Source organism: Myotis daubentonii, chromosome 14 (genome assembly GCF_963259705.1).
Source record: "Myotis daubentonii chromosome 14, mMyoDau2.1, whole genome shotgun sequence".
Taxonomy (NCBI): Eukaryota; Metazoa; Chordata; class Mammalia; order Chiroptera; family Vespertilionidae; genus Myotis; species Myotis daubentonii.
In genome coordinates, this window is record NC_081853.1 from 55,253,596 (window position 1) to 55,267,069 (window position 13,474).

Here is a 13,474-nt window from a genome sequence, read left to right on the forward strand (position 1 = left end):
GAGCATGGACCTATGAACCAGGAGATCACAGTTTGATTCCCTGTCAGGGCACAGGCCTGGGTTATGGGCTCAATTAAGACAGTCCAGTGGAGGGCGTGCAGGAGGCAGCTAATCAATGATTCTCTCTCATCCTTGATGTTTCTATCACTCTCCCTCTTCCTTCCTCTCTGAAATCAATAAAAATATATTTTAAAAAAAGAGAGAGCTTGCCTGGCTGGCGTGGCTCAGTGGTTAAGTGTCAACCTATGAACCAGGAGGTCACGGTTTGATACCCAGTCAGTACACAAGCCTGGCTTGCAGGCTCATCCCCAGTGTGGGGTGTGCAGGAGGCAGCCAATCAATGATTTCTCTCTCATTTTTGATGTTTCTATCTCTCTATCCCTCTCCCTTTCCCTCTGAAATCAATAAAAAACATATTTAAGAAAATAATAAAGGGACAAGTTTAAATCTGTTCACTTCGTTTTTCACAAATACCCCGTATCAGAAAATGTAAGACTCCAGTCTGCCTCTAATTCTGGAGTAATGCACTGGGCCTCCCTGAAACTACTTTCTCTTCCCTGGAAATTAGATGGTATCTCCCTGGGGGATTTTTTTTTTTTTTTGTAACTTGCTTGGAAGACAAAGGGAAATAGAGAGAGAGAGAGAGAGAGAGAGAGAGAGAGAGAGAGAGAGAGAGAGAGAGAATTGATTATCTCGCTGGAACCTAACTGCAGGGCAGACATCCCTGCCCGGAGCCTGAGCCTGAGCCTGGGTGGGGCTTGGACAAGCTATAGTAAAGCAGGTGGCCTGGAAACAGAGGCAGAGGCCAGCACTAGAAGACACAGCCAGCGGGAGAGGCAGGGCTCTGGGGTGCGCTGTGTGGGGAGCTCCCTGGACCCAAACCTGGCTGAGGACCGGCGGCGGGGACACCACCCACAGTACAACCTGGAGCAAACACTGACCTTCCCTAAGCTTGAATCAGGGTCAGCTACACAGCTCGCAGCTGTGCTGGTGCAGAAAACCGATGTCCCCGAGCTTTCTGACAGTGTAGGCGAAGCCAGGAAATTCTGTGATGCTTCACTAGCTTCATTCCAGCCCGAGAATCATCTAACAGTTCACCGCGAGACCCAACAATGCACCGACAAGCTAGGCTTTTCACTGCTATGAATCGGGCTTTAAGGTGTTGCGAACTAGGAATTGCCTGGCTGGCATGGTTCGGTGGATGAGCTTTGACCTATGAACCAGAAGGTCACAGTTCGATTCCTGGTCAGGGCACGTGCCCGGGTTGTGGGTTTGATCCCCAGTAGGGGACCTGCAGGAGGCAGCCGATCCATGACTCTCTCTCATCATTGATGTTTCTATCTCCTCTCCCTCTCCCTTCCTCTCTGAAATCAATAAAAATATATTTTGAACGTATCCAGGAATAAATAAGATACCAACAGGTCATATCTCACCACCACCAAGCTATTGAGTCTTCCCAAGTGAGCCAGTGAGTTAGAGAATGCCCGATTCTATTAGCCTTAAATTCATCAATTAAATGAGATTGGAAATGTGTGTCTCACCAAGGGGACCGCAGGGATTTCATCTCTTAATTGGTGCTTGTAATGTCCTTTGGAAACCACAAATCACCTTCCAAATATAAGGTATCACTCAGTCCGGTTCCACTCCCGACGTAGAGGACACGAAGCCTGCAAGCTCTTCCCGTGCTGGGAGGGAAGGAAAGGCAATGAATAACGTCTGTGGAGTGCCTGCCGTGTGCAGGGCCCTGAGCTCTGTACTTAATACGCACGACTTCATCCAGAATTTCTTTTCTGGGGGGAGGAGCATAATTGGAAATTTTAAAGTTGTGGCAAATGTGCAAAAAAGAACAGACAAGCCATTCAGGCCATCATAAATTATATTACCATGTCAACACATTTGCTTCTAATTTCTTTCCATAATTAAAAAAAAAATCAGTTATTTTATTTAACACTAGAGGCCCGGTGCATGAATTCGAACCAGTGGGGTACCTTGGTCTGGCCTGCAGGATCGGGCCAAAACCGGCTCTCTGACATCCCCTGAGTGGTCCTGGATTGCGAGAAGGCACAGGTCAGGCCAAAGAACCCCACTGGTGCACAATCGGGGCCAGGGAGGGATGCAGGAGGTTGGCCAGCCAGGGAGGGACCACAGGAAGGCTCCAGAGCGTGTCCAGGCCTTCTTGCTTAGTCCCAATTGGCCGGACTCCAGCAGCAAGCTAACCTACCAGTTGGAGTGTCTGCCCTCTGGAGATCAGTGCATGTCATAGTGAGCAGTTGAGCAGCCTTAGCATATCATTAGCATATTACACTTTGACTGGTTGAACAGAGGACCAGACCACCAGACACTTAGCATATTAGGCTTTTATTATATAGGATAGGACAATGTGTGTTAATTTTCCATTCAAACTATGGAAAGCTATGCAAAAAAATAATAATTACCCAAATTTAATGATTTTTATCATAAACATTATTAAAATTAGGTAATATTGCAGCCATCTTTCTGTGCATATAAATATAGAGAAGGTAGATTAACATGTAGACAGATTAATGCATAGACAGAGAAGAATACTTTCATTAAAATGGGATCATACCATAGATGCTACAATATTGCAATTAAATTTTAAGTTGAAATAAGTAAAAATAAAGAGAATTTTGATCTTTGAATAAATGATTTAAGACCAAAAAAAACCTTTTTCTACTATAAAATTCCCCTTAGGTTTTATAAAGAATTCACTAAGTAACACTAAGAGGTCAGAATGCTTATGCTTCAAAAATTACATCTATAATAATAAAAGCATAAGATGCTAATTAGACTGGACATCCTTCCAGATGAAGCTGGGGCTGCGAGGGAAGCCAGGGTCCTGGGTGCCAGAGGGAAGCCAGTGCCGGCAGCCAGGGAAAGGAAGGCCTACTCTTGCACGAATTTTGTGCATCAGCCTCTAGTGTATATATCAAAAGCTTATGCTTTTAATGTATATGTATATTATATGTATATGTAAATGTATGTGTATATAATTACCTATGGACTGTGAAAGATAATATTGACACATTTCTCACTCCCCGCTCCTCATTTTTGTATTTACATTGATGTTTTCATGTTTTCCAAGTTCACAGCATTTGTACCCTTTCCACAACTGAAACCAACATGTGTTCATTGTCTATGCAGATGTAGTCTGTGTGCATCCTATTTCTCCTTCATTCTCGAGGCCTGAGAGCTTAACTGATGGACTTCAGTGTCAGGTCATTTCTTCCAGAACAGACATTTAGGTTCCATCCCCTGAGAGTTTTCCTCTCTATGGGATGAATGTTGAGTGTCATTCTATTTAAAAGACATCAGGGTGGGAGGTGACAGTCCTGTGACCCTTTCCCTCAGGGCACCGTGGGCTCCTCCTCACTGTCTCCTGGTCAGGACGCTCCTGTGAGTAAATCAGCCAGTAATCTCATTTTTTCAGCCTTTTATTTTTTAAGGATATTTTTGATTGATTTCAGAGAGGAAAGGAGAGGGAGAGAGAGATAGAAACATCATTGATGAGAGAGAATTATTGATCAGCTGCCCGCTGCACACCCCACACTGGGGATCAAGCCGGCATGTGCCCTGACCTGGAATCGAACAGTGACGTCCTGGCTCATCGGTCGACGCTCAACCACTGAGCCCCCAGCGGGCTTCGGTCTGTTAGATGACTTGCTGTTTCAGTCTGGTCTCCAAAAGTGTTTCTCAGCTTGAGGGCCAGCAGTCAGCCAGCAGGCACCGCTCTGAGGGCCCTGGAAGGTGTGTTCCATCCACTCCCAGGGACCCTTCCAGCTCAGCGACACCAAGGATCGTCACACGGGTCATCTTCTGTCTTCTTCATTCATTGCCTTTCCTTCAACTGCTTTATTATCTGTGTTTTTCAACTGCATTCATTATAATGATCTCAAATTACCCTTTTATGCCAGTAATTTGACTTTCAGGAGTCGTCTATTTGGTTGCCTGCCCATCCTAATTGATTTATTAGTTCTTTAAAGATGTGCTTGCATTTGTAGTTTGTCTCCTTACATTTGCAACCTCCTAATTTATCTGATTCTATTGTTTATTTTTTATATTGATGTTATGTTATTTTTTCTTCTTTATTTTTCTTAAAAAAAAAAAAAAAAGCTTTATGTGTCTACAGCACGAAACAAATTAGAAAAATTCCCTAGGATTCCTGGAGCGGTTTTCCTCCGGGCGGGTACTTGTCTAGCCTGGGCACGCCCTGCTTCCCACGGTCATTGAGATGAAACCTTTGGCTGTGAAGGGTTTCATTAGGGAAAATGGTGACATGGGGCTTGAAGACTAGATGCTGGTGCCGGGTTGGTATTCATTTCCTGATGTGGGTGGCTTTGTTGTGGTTATGCACAGGACTATCCTCGCAGGACATGGAAGCCGACTGATTTGGGAGGATGGACATCAGTTTGCAAAATTACTCTAAATGGTTCAAGACATTCCTTTGCCAGTGGTTCTCAACCTTCTGGCCCTTTAAATACAGTTCCTCATGTTGTGACCCAACCATAAACTTATTTTCGTGGCTACTTCATAACTAATGTTGCTACTGTTATGAATCGTCATGTAAATATCGGATATGCAGGATGGTCTTAGGCGACCCCTGTGAAAGGGTCATTCGACCGCCAAAGGGGTCGCGACCCACAGGTTGAGAACCGCTGCTTTGCACTGGTCTCGCAGTGCTCTCTGTGTGTTTGAGACCCTTTCAAAGTGCGTGCCCTTCATTACGTGTGTGTTGACCTGACATCCCGGGGCCTGGGGCCTCGCTGAGAGCAGGTGCGGGTTCTCACTGGGCGGGACTCCTTTCTTCCTCCAGGTGACGGTCCTTTCAGCCGCCCTGTCTTCACGCAGGAGCCCCAGGACGTCACGTTCCCTTTGGCTTCGTCACAGTCGGAAGTCACCCTGAGCTGCGCCGCGAACGGTTACCCTCCACCCCATTACAGGTACAGTCCTGCCTCCTGGCACCACGCGTTTCCTCTTTGTCTCGAGGTAAAACGTCCCCAGAAAAGGGCTCAGAGCGCCCTCAGGGCTGTGTGCGGCTCCCTGAGTTTTGACGCGTGTCCCGCTGCGGGCGCTGCTCCAGGAGGATTCCTTGTTCCCTGAGGTTCCCACTCTCCAGGCAGCAAGCGCCCCGCCCTCCCGGCAGCCAGGACTCAGACTCCTCTGTTTATTGATCAGATTTGCTTAGAAGAGTTACTCTTGACATTGTTGCCATGCAGTGTCGTGTTGAGGTTAGAACTGAAAGAAAAACAGAAAAGGGGAAAAGAAAGAGGAGGAAGGGAGGAAGAACAGGAAGGAAGGAAGGAAGGGAGGGAGGGAGGGAGGGAGGGAGGGAGGGAGGGAGGGAGGGAGGAAGGGAGGAAGGGAGGAAGGGAGGGAGGGAGGGAGGGAGGGAACATAGAAGGACAGAAAATAAGAGGAGGATTAAAGGAAAAGACAGGAAGGAAAGGAAGAGATGTTTCCTAAACTGGAGAGAGACCACAGAGCTGGCCCATTCTGTACTCCCCTCCCAGGGTGAGGCTACTGCCTCCATTGCCCGACACACAATGGGGATGAAGACAGTAAAGGTTCCCCTCAAAGCAGTTAATCAAGATGGAAACTTTACTGTACCTGATAAATTCCTGTGACCCCACGGCTGGGCCCCATCAACCCAAGAGCACTGTTTTTAGAGAATGTCTAGAAGACAGCCATGCGCCTTCTGAGGCAGCACAACACTTTCATTCTGGGCAAAGACGAGAAACCGTTGTTGTTTCTCACATGTAACCTGTGAACAATGGGGAGGAGGGGCCAGTAATGATTTTGATCTTATAAGGTTGCAGGGAAGGCAGAATTTGATCCTCACTGTGGATGGAATTCACAAATATTAAAGTATTTGCACGTATATAGTATGCTTGTGTAAATAATAATATTTGGTTGGTGAGAATTGCATATGCAGACTGAATATAGGAAAAGACAGAATAAATATTAGTATGACTCTTGTAACATTGGGTTTGAAAAGCATTTTTCAAAAATCATAATATTTATCAGGGAAGTTGAATAAACACACACAGAAAGTAATGATTTCAGCCCATTAGGGCAAAATAAACTGTTTTTGCCTACTTTTGATGTTGCATTAAAAATGCCATATTTATATGTATAACTACTTTGATCTTAAAATTATGTAGATTAATTACCTAAATGACTCAACTGCACAAAGATAAAGAAAGACAACTGTCGCTTATATTTTTTTGAGCTAATTTCTGCATCTTTTCTTTTCAATAACAAAAGAGTTGAAAGGTGATGTCTTGTCACGTAATTCTCATTCACTGACCCAGGCTGCCTGTCCTTGCACCCCCACAACAATGAGCCCAGCTGTAGGTGAAAAATCACTCACTTAACAAATGGATTTTGTATGGTTGGTTGATTTTTTTAAAATAATGAACTGTCTTATTTAATTTAACATGTGGTTAAATTTATAAATATCTGACTAACACATTTTTCATTTCACCTAATACTTAAAGTTGTAATTTTATTTTTGAGAGCTAATTTGATTGCTCATAAGAGTTGGTAGCGTTTGTTAAAGAAGGAAAAGAATATGTGAGTCCCTATAAGATGAGTCCCTATTGGCTAAGCACAAGAAGCAATCTATCAACCAATCAATCAGCTACTTATATAAGATATCTATTGGTTTACTACAGGCAGAAAAAATATAAAACAATGGCTCTCAAGATAATTCACCAATTAGTTTCATCAATAAAGAAATACACAGAAAGAAGAGACTAAAAATCCCAGGATTGTTAAATGGCTTTTGTTTCTAGGATACTTGTAACTTAGGAGGCTAAAGACAGGCAATTTAGTTCCAACCCCATAACCTGGTTGGCGCATCTCTAATATTATAGCATAAACCACTAGTAGGCAAGAGGCTTTGAAAGGAGGGAGGAAAGAAGGGATTCAGAGTGCTGAAATGTCAGGCTCAGACCCAAATTCCTTGATAATAAAGCAAAGGGCAGAGGCATCTCAGATAATGCCCACTGGCAACAGAATGTGAAGCTGTTTCAATCTGACCCTTTCTAACTTAAATGTGATAGCAACAAACTCACTATAACCGCATTCGCCTTAGATTGTGTGTGTGAGATGGAGGAAAATCTTTAGGGTTCAGGTCATCACATTATCTGAGGGCACGTGGATATAGTGGGAAGCCATCCGAAAGAAGTGTTGTCTTAGAATGAAGAAGGGCGGAGATGCTAGTTCCCACTCTGTCATCCTGTGTGTGACCTTGTGAGATCTTAGAAGAATCATTCCTCTTTCCTGGCACCTGCTTCCTTATCCAGTTGATTTTGAGATCTGTGGATATTTTATTTTATTTCTTTAGTAAATTCCCTTTAGCAAATTAAATCTCATGGGGAAAACAAGCGGTATTTAAAGCAGAACTTTGGAACTAATGTAAAAGCAACTTGTCTAGTGTCACTTCAAATAGAATAAAAGGTCTGTTACAAACGAGATCCCGGGAAAGGAAGAAGACGCAGACGTGTCAGGCAAGTTGGGACAGAAGCGTCCCCATGGAAAGGTCCCTCTGTTTTTTAACAACAGGGGGGACGGGGGCATGAAAGCCTAGCCAGGGGGCTTTGCAAAGGGAAGGAGCATGGGGTCCCCAAAGATGGCACGTGGGTGGGATGGCTTATCCCTAGAAAGTCTAGGATCACCTGAGAGCAGCAAGCTGGGTTCCGGCTCAGAGGACGCATTGTATTTGGAAAAGTGAGGCGACACATAAGAGGTTTCTACATGGGCCACATACACTCTCATCAGAGACAGGTCTTTGAAGGTCATGGAGGATGTGTGCCCCACCTGCTCTAGGCCTGGTCACCGCAGGAGGCTCCTCTCTCCAGCTCTGCCTGCCCCGCCTGGTCACAGCGGCACTCTGGAGTCTGGACGGGGCCCAGAGTGGGAGTAAACCACACCAGTGCTCCCTCGGCTTCTCTCCTTCTCAGCCCCCTCCCCCCACCCCACCCCGTGACCCCTAAAGCCCCAGGCAATGAAACAGGAGGGATGTTACTGTGCAAATTTTAGAAGTGATGGAGATGACTTCTGCGGAAATTGGATGACTTGTCCAATGATACACTAGACCAGGGGTGGGCAAACTTTTTGACTCGAGGGCCACAATGGGTTCTTAAACTGGACCGGAGGGCCGGAACAAAAGCATTGATGGAGTGTTTGTGTGAACTAATATAAATTCAAAGTAAACATCATTACATAAAAGGGTACGGTTTTTTTTTTTAGTTTTATTCATATCAAACGGGCTGGATCCGGCCCGCGGGCTGTAGTTTGCCCACGGCCTGTAGTTTGCCCACGGCTGCACTAGATCGAAGGTTCTTCCCACAAGGCAATGCTGTCAAAGGTACTAGTAGGGCACGTGGCCCCCACCCCGCTAGGCTGCTCACCACCTAGATCAGGGGTCCTCAAACTATGGCCCGTGGGCCACATGCAAATACAAATATTGTATTTGTTCCCGTTTTGTTTTTTTACTTCAAAATAAGATATGTGCAGTGTGCATAGGGATTTCTTCATAGTTTTTTTTTAAACTATAGTCCGGCCCTCCAACGGTCTGAGGGACAGTGAACTGGCCCCCTGTTTAAAAAGTGTGAGGACCCCTGGCCTAGATTGTGGAGTTCTCTTCAGAGGTGCAGGGATGAGCCCAGAAACAGGCACTGTGAAGGAGTACTCCACTTCGTGTACTTCTAAAGCAGGCTGGGGAACCTTTCTCTGCCAAGGGTCATTTGGATATTTATAACATCATTTGCGGGCCATACACAATTCTCCACTTAACAATTTGCCAAACATTTTTAAATTGATCATTTGGTCAAACATTTAATGAGCTCACCCCCAATGCCTTAGCAGGGCCAGATCCAGTGACTTCTCGGGTCTTACACAGCCTGTAGGCCAGACGTTCCCCACCCCTGTTCTAAAGCAAGGCCCAGTTTTGAAACATACATGCACACATACACATGCCCCCACCCACACACACGCATGCACACACACATGTACATACTATATGCACACACGCGCACCCACCCACTTATAAACACACACACATGCACACACTTGCATTATGGAAGGAGACAGAAAGACGTGGCCGCCACCATCGTATTCTTGACTCTGGGCTTAACGTCTCAATAGTGAAGAATGTTTCCAGCAAAAGGTCAAGATTTTAATTTGAATCCATTATGTTTCCTGGGATTGGTATGATATTAATTAGATGCTTAGAATAATCATCTAAAGCACATTTCCTCACCAGCATCGTAGGAACATTCTCCCGGGTGTGCAGCCCTATCCGTAACGTGTGCACGACCACCACTCGAATCCATTCATACACCTCTCTCTCCATCGATTCAGACGTATTAATTAGGACGGCGCCCACACCGGCGCTGCCGGTCTATGTGCCTGGTGTGATAATCATTGCTCCGAGCGATGGGAATGATGATGGGGTGACTGCGAGAGCCTCCTTGGCTGCAGCAAAGCCCAGCACTTTGCATTTGTGTTGAGAAACAATTACGGAGCTTAATTAGGAGCATGTAAGGATGACAGCACTTATTCCAGTGATTGATTTCCAAACGAAGGGGACCTGGCGAGCCCAGGCCCTGTCTGCTTCGCTCTGAAAGGAAAGGGAGCCCGAGGCCCGAGACATGGCCGGGAGGCGCCCTGAGGCTGTGTGACCCCCGAAGAGGGGAGGACGTGGGACATGCCCCAAGAGGACACTTTTCACCCTTTGCTTCTCCTAACGTTGAGGACAAGAGGAAGAACAGAGATTTGGCAGGAAGTTCAGCAAAGTGAAATGTAGTATTTTTGACTGTTGTCTTTCAAACTCTTTTTATTGAAAAGAACTTGAGGTGCACAGAATTGGGTCAGTGAGTTAAAAGTGACGAGTTTGTCCAAAAGCTCGAATGGATTTGATGTTGGTGGGTCAATGACTCTGAACTTCCCAGGGGTCGAGGGTGAGTTACCTGTGTCCGTATTTCTTTCACTGAGGTAGACCTTGGCCGTCTCTCTCCATGGGGTGTTTTAGGGTGCTCCTGAAAAGGTCAGCGCTGTTTGGAAGAATTTTGTAAAATGTGATTTCTTTCTTACATTTCATCCCCCTACCCCCGCCCCTCAATGCATGTTCAGTGTGATCTTAGTGTGACCGGAGGAATCCTTGGAAATTGGCTCTATTCCATGGGAAAGGCTATCCACTTCTTTTCCTAAATGACTGATTGTCTAAACTCAGCATCTTTAAATGTCTGTTTTCTGAAATCATTTTTTAAAATATATTTTTATTGATTTCACAGGGGAAGGGAGAGGGAGAGATAGAAACATCAGTGATGAGAGAGAATCATTGATCGGCTGCCTCCTGCATGCCCCCTACTGGGGATCAAGCCTGCAACCCAGGCATGTGCCCTGACCAGGAATCGAACCCTGAACCACTGGTTTATAGGTCGATGCTCAACCACTGAGCCACCATGGCCAGGCTCCTAAATGATTCATATATGAATACGCACATCTGTGTCCTTGTAATGAATCTCACTAACTATGAAATATCCACGCTTCTACATGTCTGGATATGTTGATGAAACTTAGGGGGTACCAGGGGGGAAGTTAGAGATAATCACTGGGCATTCTCTTGTCTTCAAATGACTGAAGGGCATTTCCAGAGCATTTTCTGGTTCTTAAACATAAAGCATGGAGAGGCCTTCCTCCCACTTAATTCACAGACTAGAGCAGCGGTTCTCAACCTGTGGGTCACGATCCCTTTGGGGGTCAAACGACCCTTTCACAGGGGTCGCCTAAGACCATCGGAAAACACATATATAATTACATATTTTTTTTTGTGGTTAATCACTATGCTTTCATTATGTTCAATTTGTAACAATGAAAATACTTCCTATCAGATATTTCCATTACGATTCATAACAGTAGCAAAATTACAGTGATGAAGTAGCAACGAAAATAATGTTATGGTTGGGGGTCACTACAACATGAGGAACTGTATTAGAGGGTCGCAGCATCAGGAAGGTTGAGAACCACTGGACTAGAGGATTGCTCAGTAATAACTAAGCCAGAGAGTTTGCTGTCTAAACTGAAAGCTTCTCGAGCCCTGTCTGTGCTGTTCCCAGTATCAGGACAGCTTGGCATTTCCAAGCACCGGGGAGCTGGTTCCAGCGTGATTAATTTTCCCAGGAAAAAACCAACAGGGACAGGCGTGTTCCATGGCCACCAGGCTGTTGTCGGGTTGTTATCGGCCTCCGCCCAGCACTGTGAGATCTTGGCCATCTTTCCCGGGCCGTTTGTAACACATTCGTCCGCATGTCTCTCCCTAAATCATCCTGACGTTTCATTTCACAGTGTCAGCTCTGGGTGAGCAGGATGGTCACGCTGTTCGAAAAGTTGCTCCAGGAGCAAGATGGTCTGTGTTCTTGACAGATCGTTTTCTTTCTCATGTTGAGGGTTCTGTTGCCTCTTTGTACTCATTTAGGTGAATGGTTGTAATTCATAAAGCGTAGATCTTTCTTTTCTTTGTTTTAAAAAATATTTTTATTGATTTCAGAGAGGAAGGGAGAGGAAGAGAAAGATAGAAACATCAAGGATGAGAGAGAATCATTGACTAGCTGCCTCCTGCACGCCCCCTATTGGGGATCAAGCCCACAACCCGGGCATGTGCCCTGGCCGGAATCGAACTGTGGCCTCCTGGTTCATAGGTCGATGCTTAACCACTGAGCCACGCTGGCCGGGCAAGAGTAGATCTTTCAAATATCCTACTTATTGATTTCGCTGAGCTCATGGGCACAGTTATCTTTGGTGGAACTGGTAGGACCGTCTCCACATGGAGCCATGCTGGGTTTTCTAATCGATCCCTGGAATTACAAAGGTTGTGTATGACACATAGTGGCTGACTCTTTATATGATTACTATAACTTGATTTTTCCCCCTTGAAGGTGGAGGCAAAATGGCACAGACCTGGATTTCTCCATGAGTTCGCACCACCGGTTGGACGGAGGCAACTTGGCGATCAGCAGCCCGCGCTGGGACCAGGACACGGGCACTTACCAGTGCCTGGCCACCAACCCGCTGGGCACGGCTCTGAGTCGGAAGGCGAAGCTCCAGTTTGCATGTGAGTTTGTGGGGGGAAATCTATAATTGCTGTGATTATGAAAATGTAGTATTTTTATTATATTCATTTTAGAAGAAAATCCAGCTTTGCCGTTCAACTGCTGTCTGAGAACAAACATGAATTTACGGAGGCGAACGTTTTCATGGCCTGTTTTGCGAATCCAGACTCCCGGGGTTAAAGGGAATCTGGTTCAATAAAAGAAGACACTCGCACTGTTATTACATCTCGGGGATCATATTTAGAAACAGCTCTAAGCGTCCAGATGGAAATATAAGACAAAGACACAGGCTCCGTTACTCCTCCTCCTTGTCCTCTGTGTTGAACGTTGGGGTGCAGAGCCCGCGGAGGGGAGGCCGAGGGCAGGGGTGCCTGGGGAGGTGGCTGCTCCCCGGGGACGTGGTCACGGGCCACGATGCGATGCAGGTGGAAATACAGTGGTTGCCGCAGGCAGACTTTATATTAACCGAACACTGTCCAGCGGCCTCACATAAATGTCACCCAAGTAATTACCTTGGTGACATCTGGGAGCATTAGCAGATGAGCAATAGACACAGTGTCTCCTATCCTTTATAGGCAGCGTTGCCAGGGACTGGAGTGTTCCCTGTGGGATCCAGGGACAGCCCGGTTTGAAGGTAATTCTCGCTGCTGAGGTGGGTGGTGCAGGAGGCGGGCTGCCATGCCCCTCTACCCCCCACCCTGCAACACTTCCCCCAGCCCCAGCCCTGCAGGGGACCCACTGGGGCCCAGGGGCTAGTGCTCAGGGAAAGGGCCTGTTGTCCGTTACTTTGAACAGGTAATCGCTTTGAAACTTCATTCATAGAATATATGGGCAGAGTCCACCTCATGGAATGATTTCAGCTCTCGGCAGCGTGTGGGTTAATAACCCGGTCTGTTTCCCCTGCAGGTCTTATGTCCCTCAGACCCTGCTCCACACACGGAGGTTCCCCTTATGTTGGCCATTTGGGGCTGCCCTTGTTTCTGAAAAATGTATACACACTTGGAATAATTATAAAGGCAGTGTTTAATAGATTACATTTCTTCTTCCAATTGGAATGGAATCAGCTGTCAAAGTGTGTATACATTTTTGGTGACACACTGCATGTATGTGAATATATACACACACACACATATGTATATATGAATATGTATATTCAGAAATAGATAAGCATACACATGTACATATGTGTTAATTGTAGATGGAGGAAATAAAGCAGAATCCACATGAATAAAAAACCGTAGTCCCAGACAGCGGCGAAGTGTCCGGTGAAAGTCCTCATAGAGGCCGCTCTGCCTCCTTAGATGGGTTTGAATGTGTGTTCTCAAGGTGAGGAGTATTTT

General features: G+C 45.9%; 1 protein-coding gene across 1 annotated transcript in view; it reads left to right on the plus strand.

Moving 5' to 3' along the window:
- CNTN6 (contactin 6) overlaps window positions 1–13,474 on the plus strand; it is a 157,586-nt gene that overhangs the window by 55,745 nt on the left and 88,367 nt on the right. Inside the window, 2 exon segments of the mRNA XM_059664557.1 lie at window positions 4,832–4,958; window positions 11,961–12,136. Coding sequence (XP_059520540.1) covers window positions 4,832–4,958; window positions 11,961–12,136 — 303 coding nt within the window.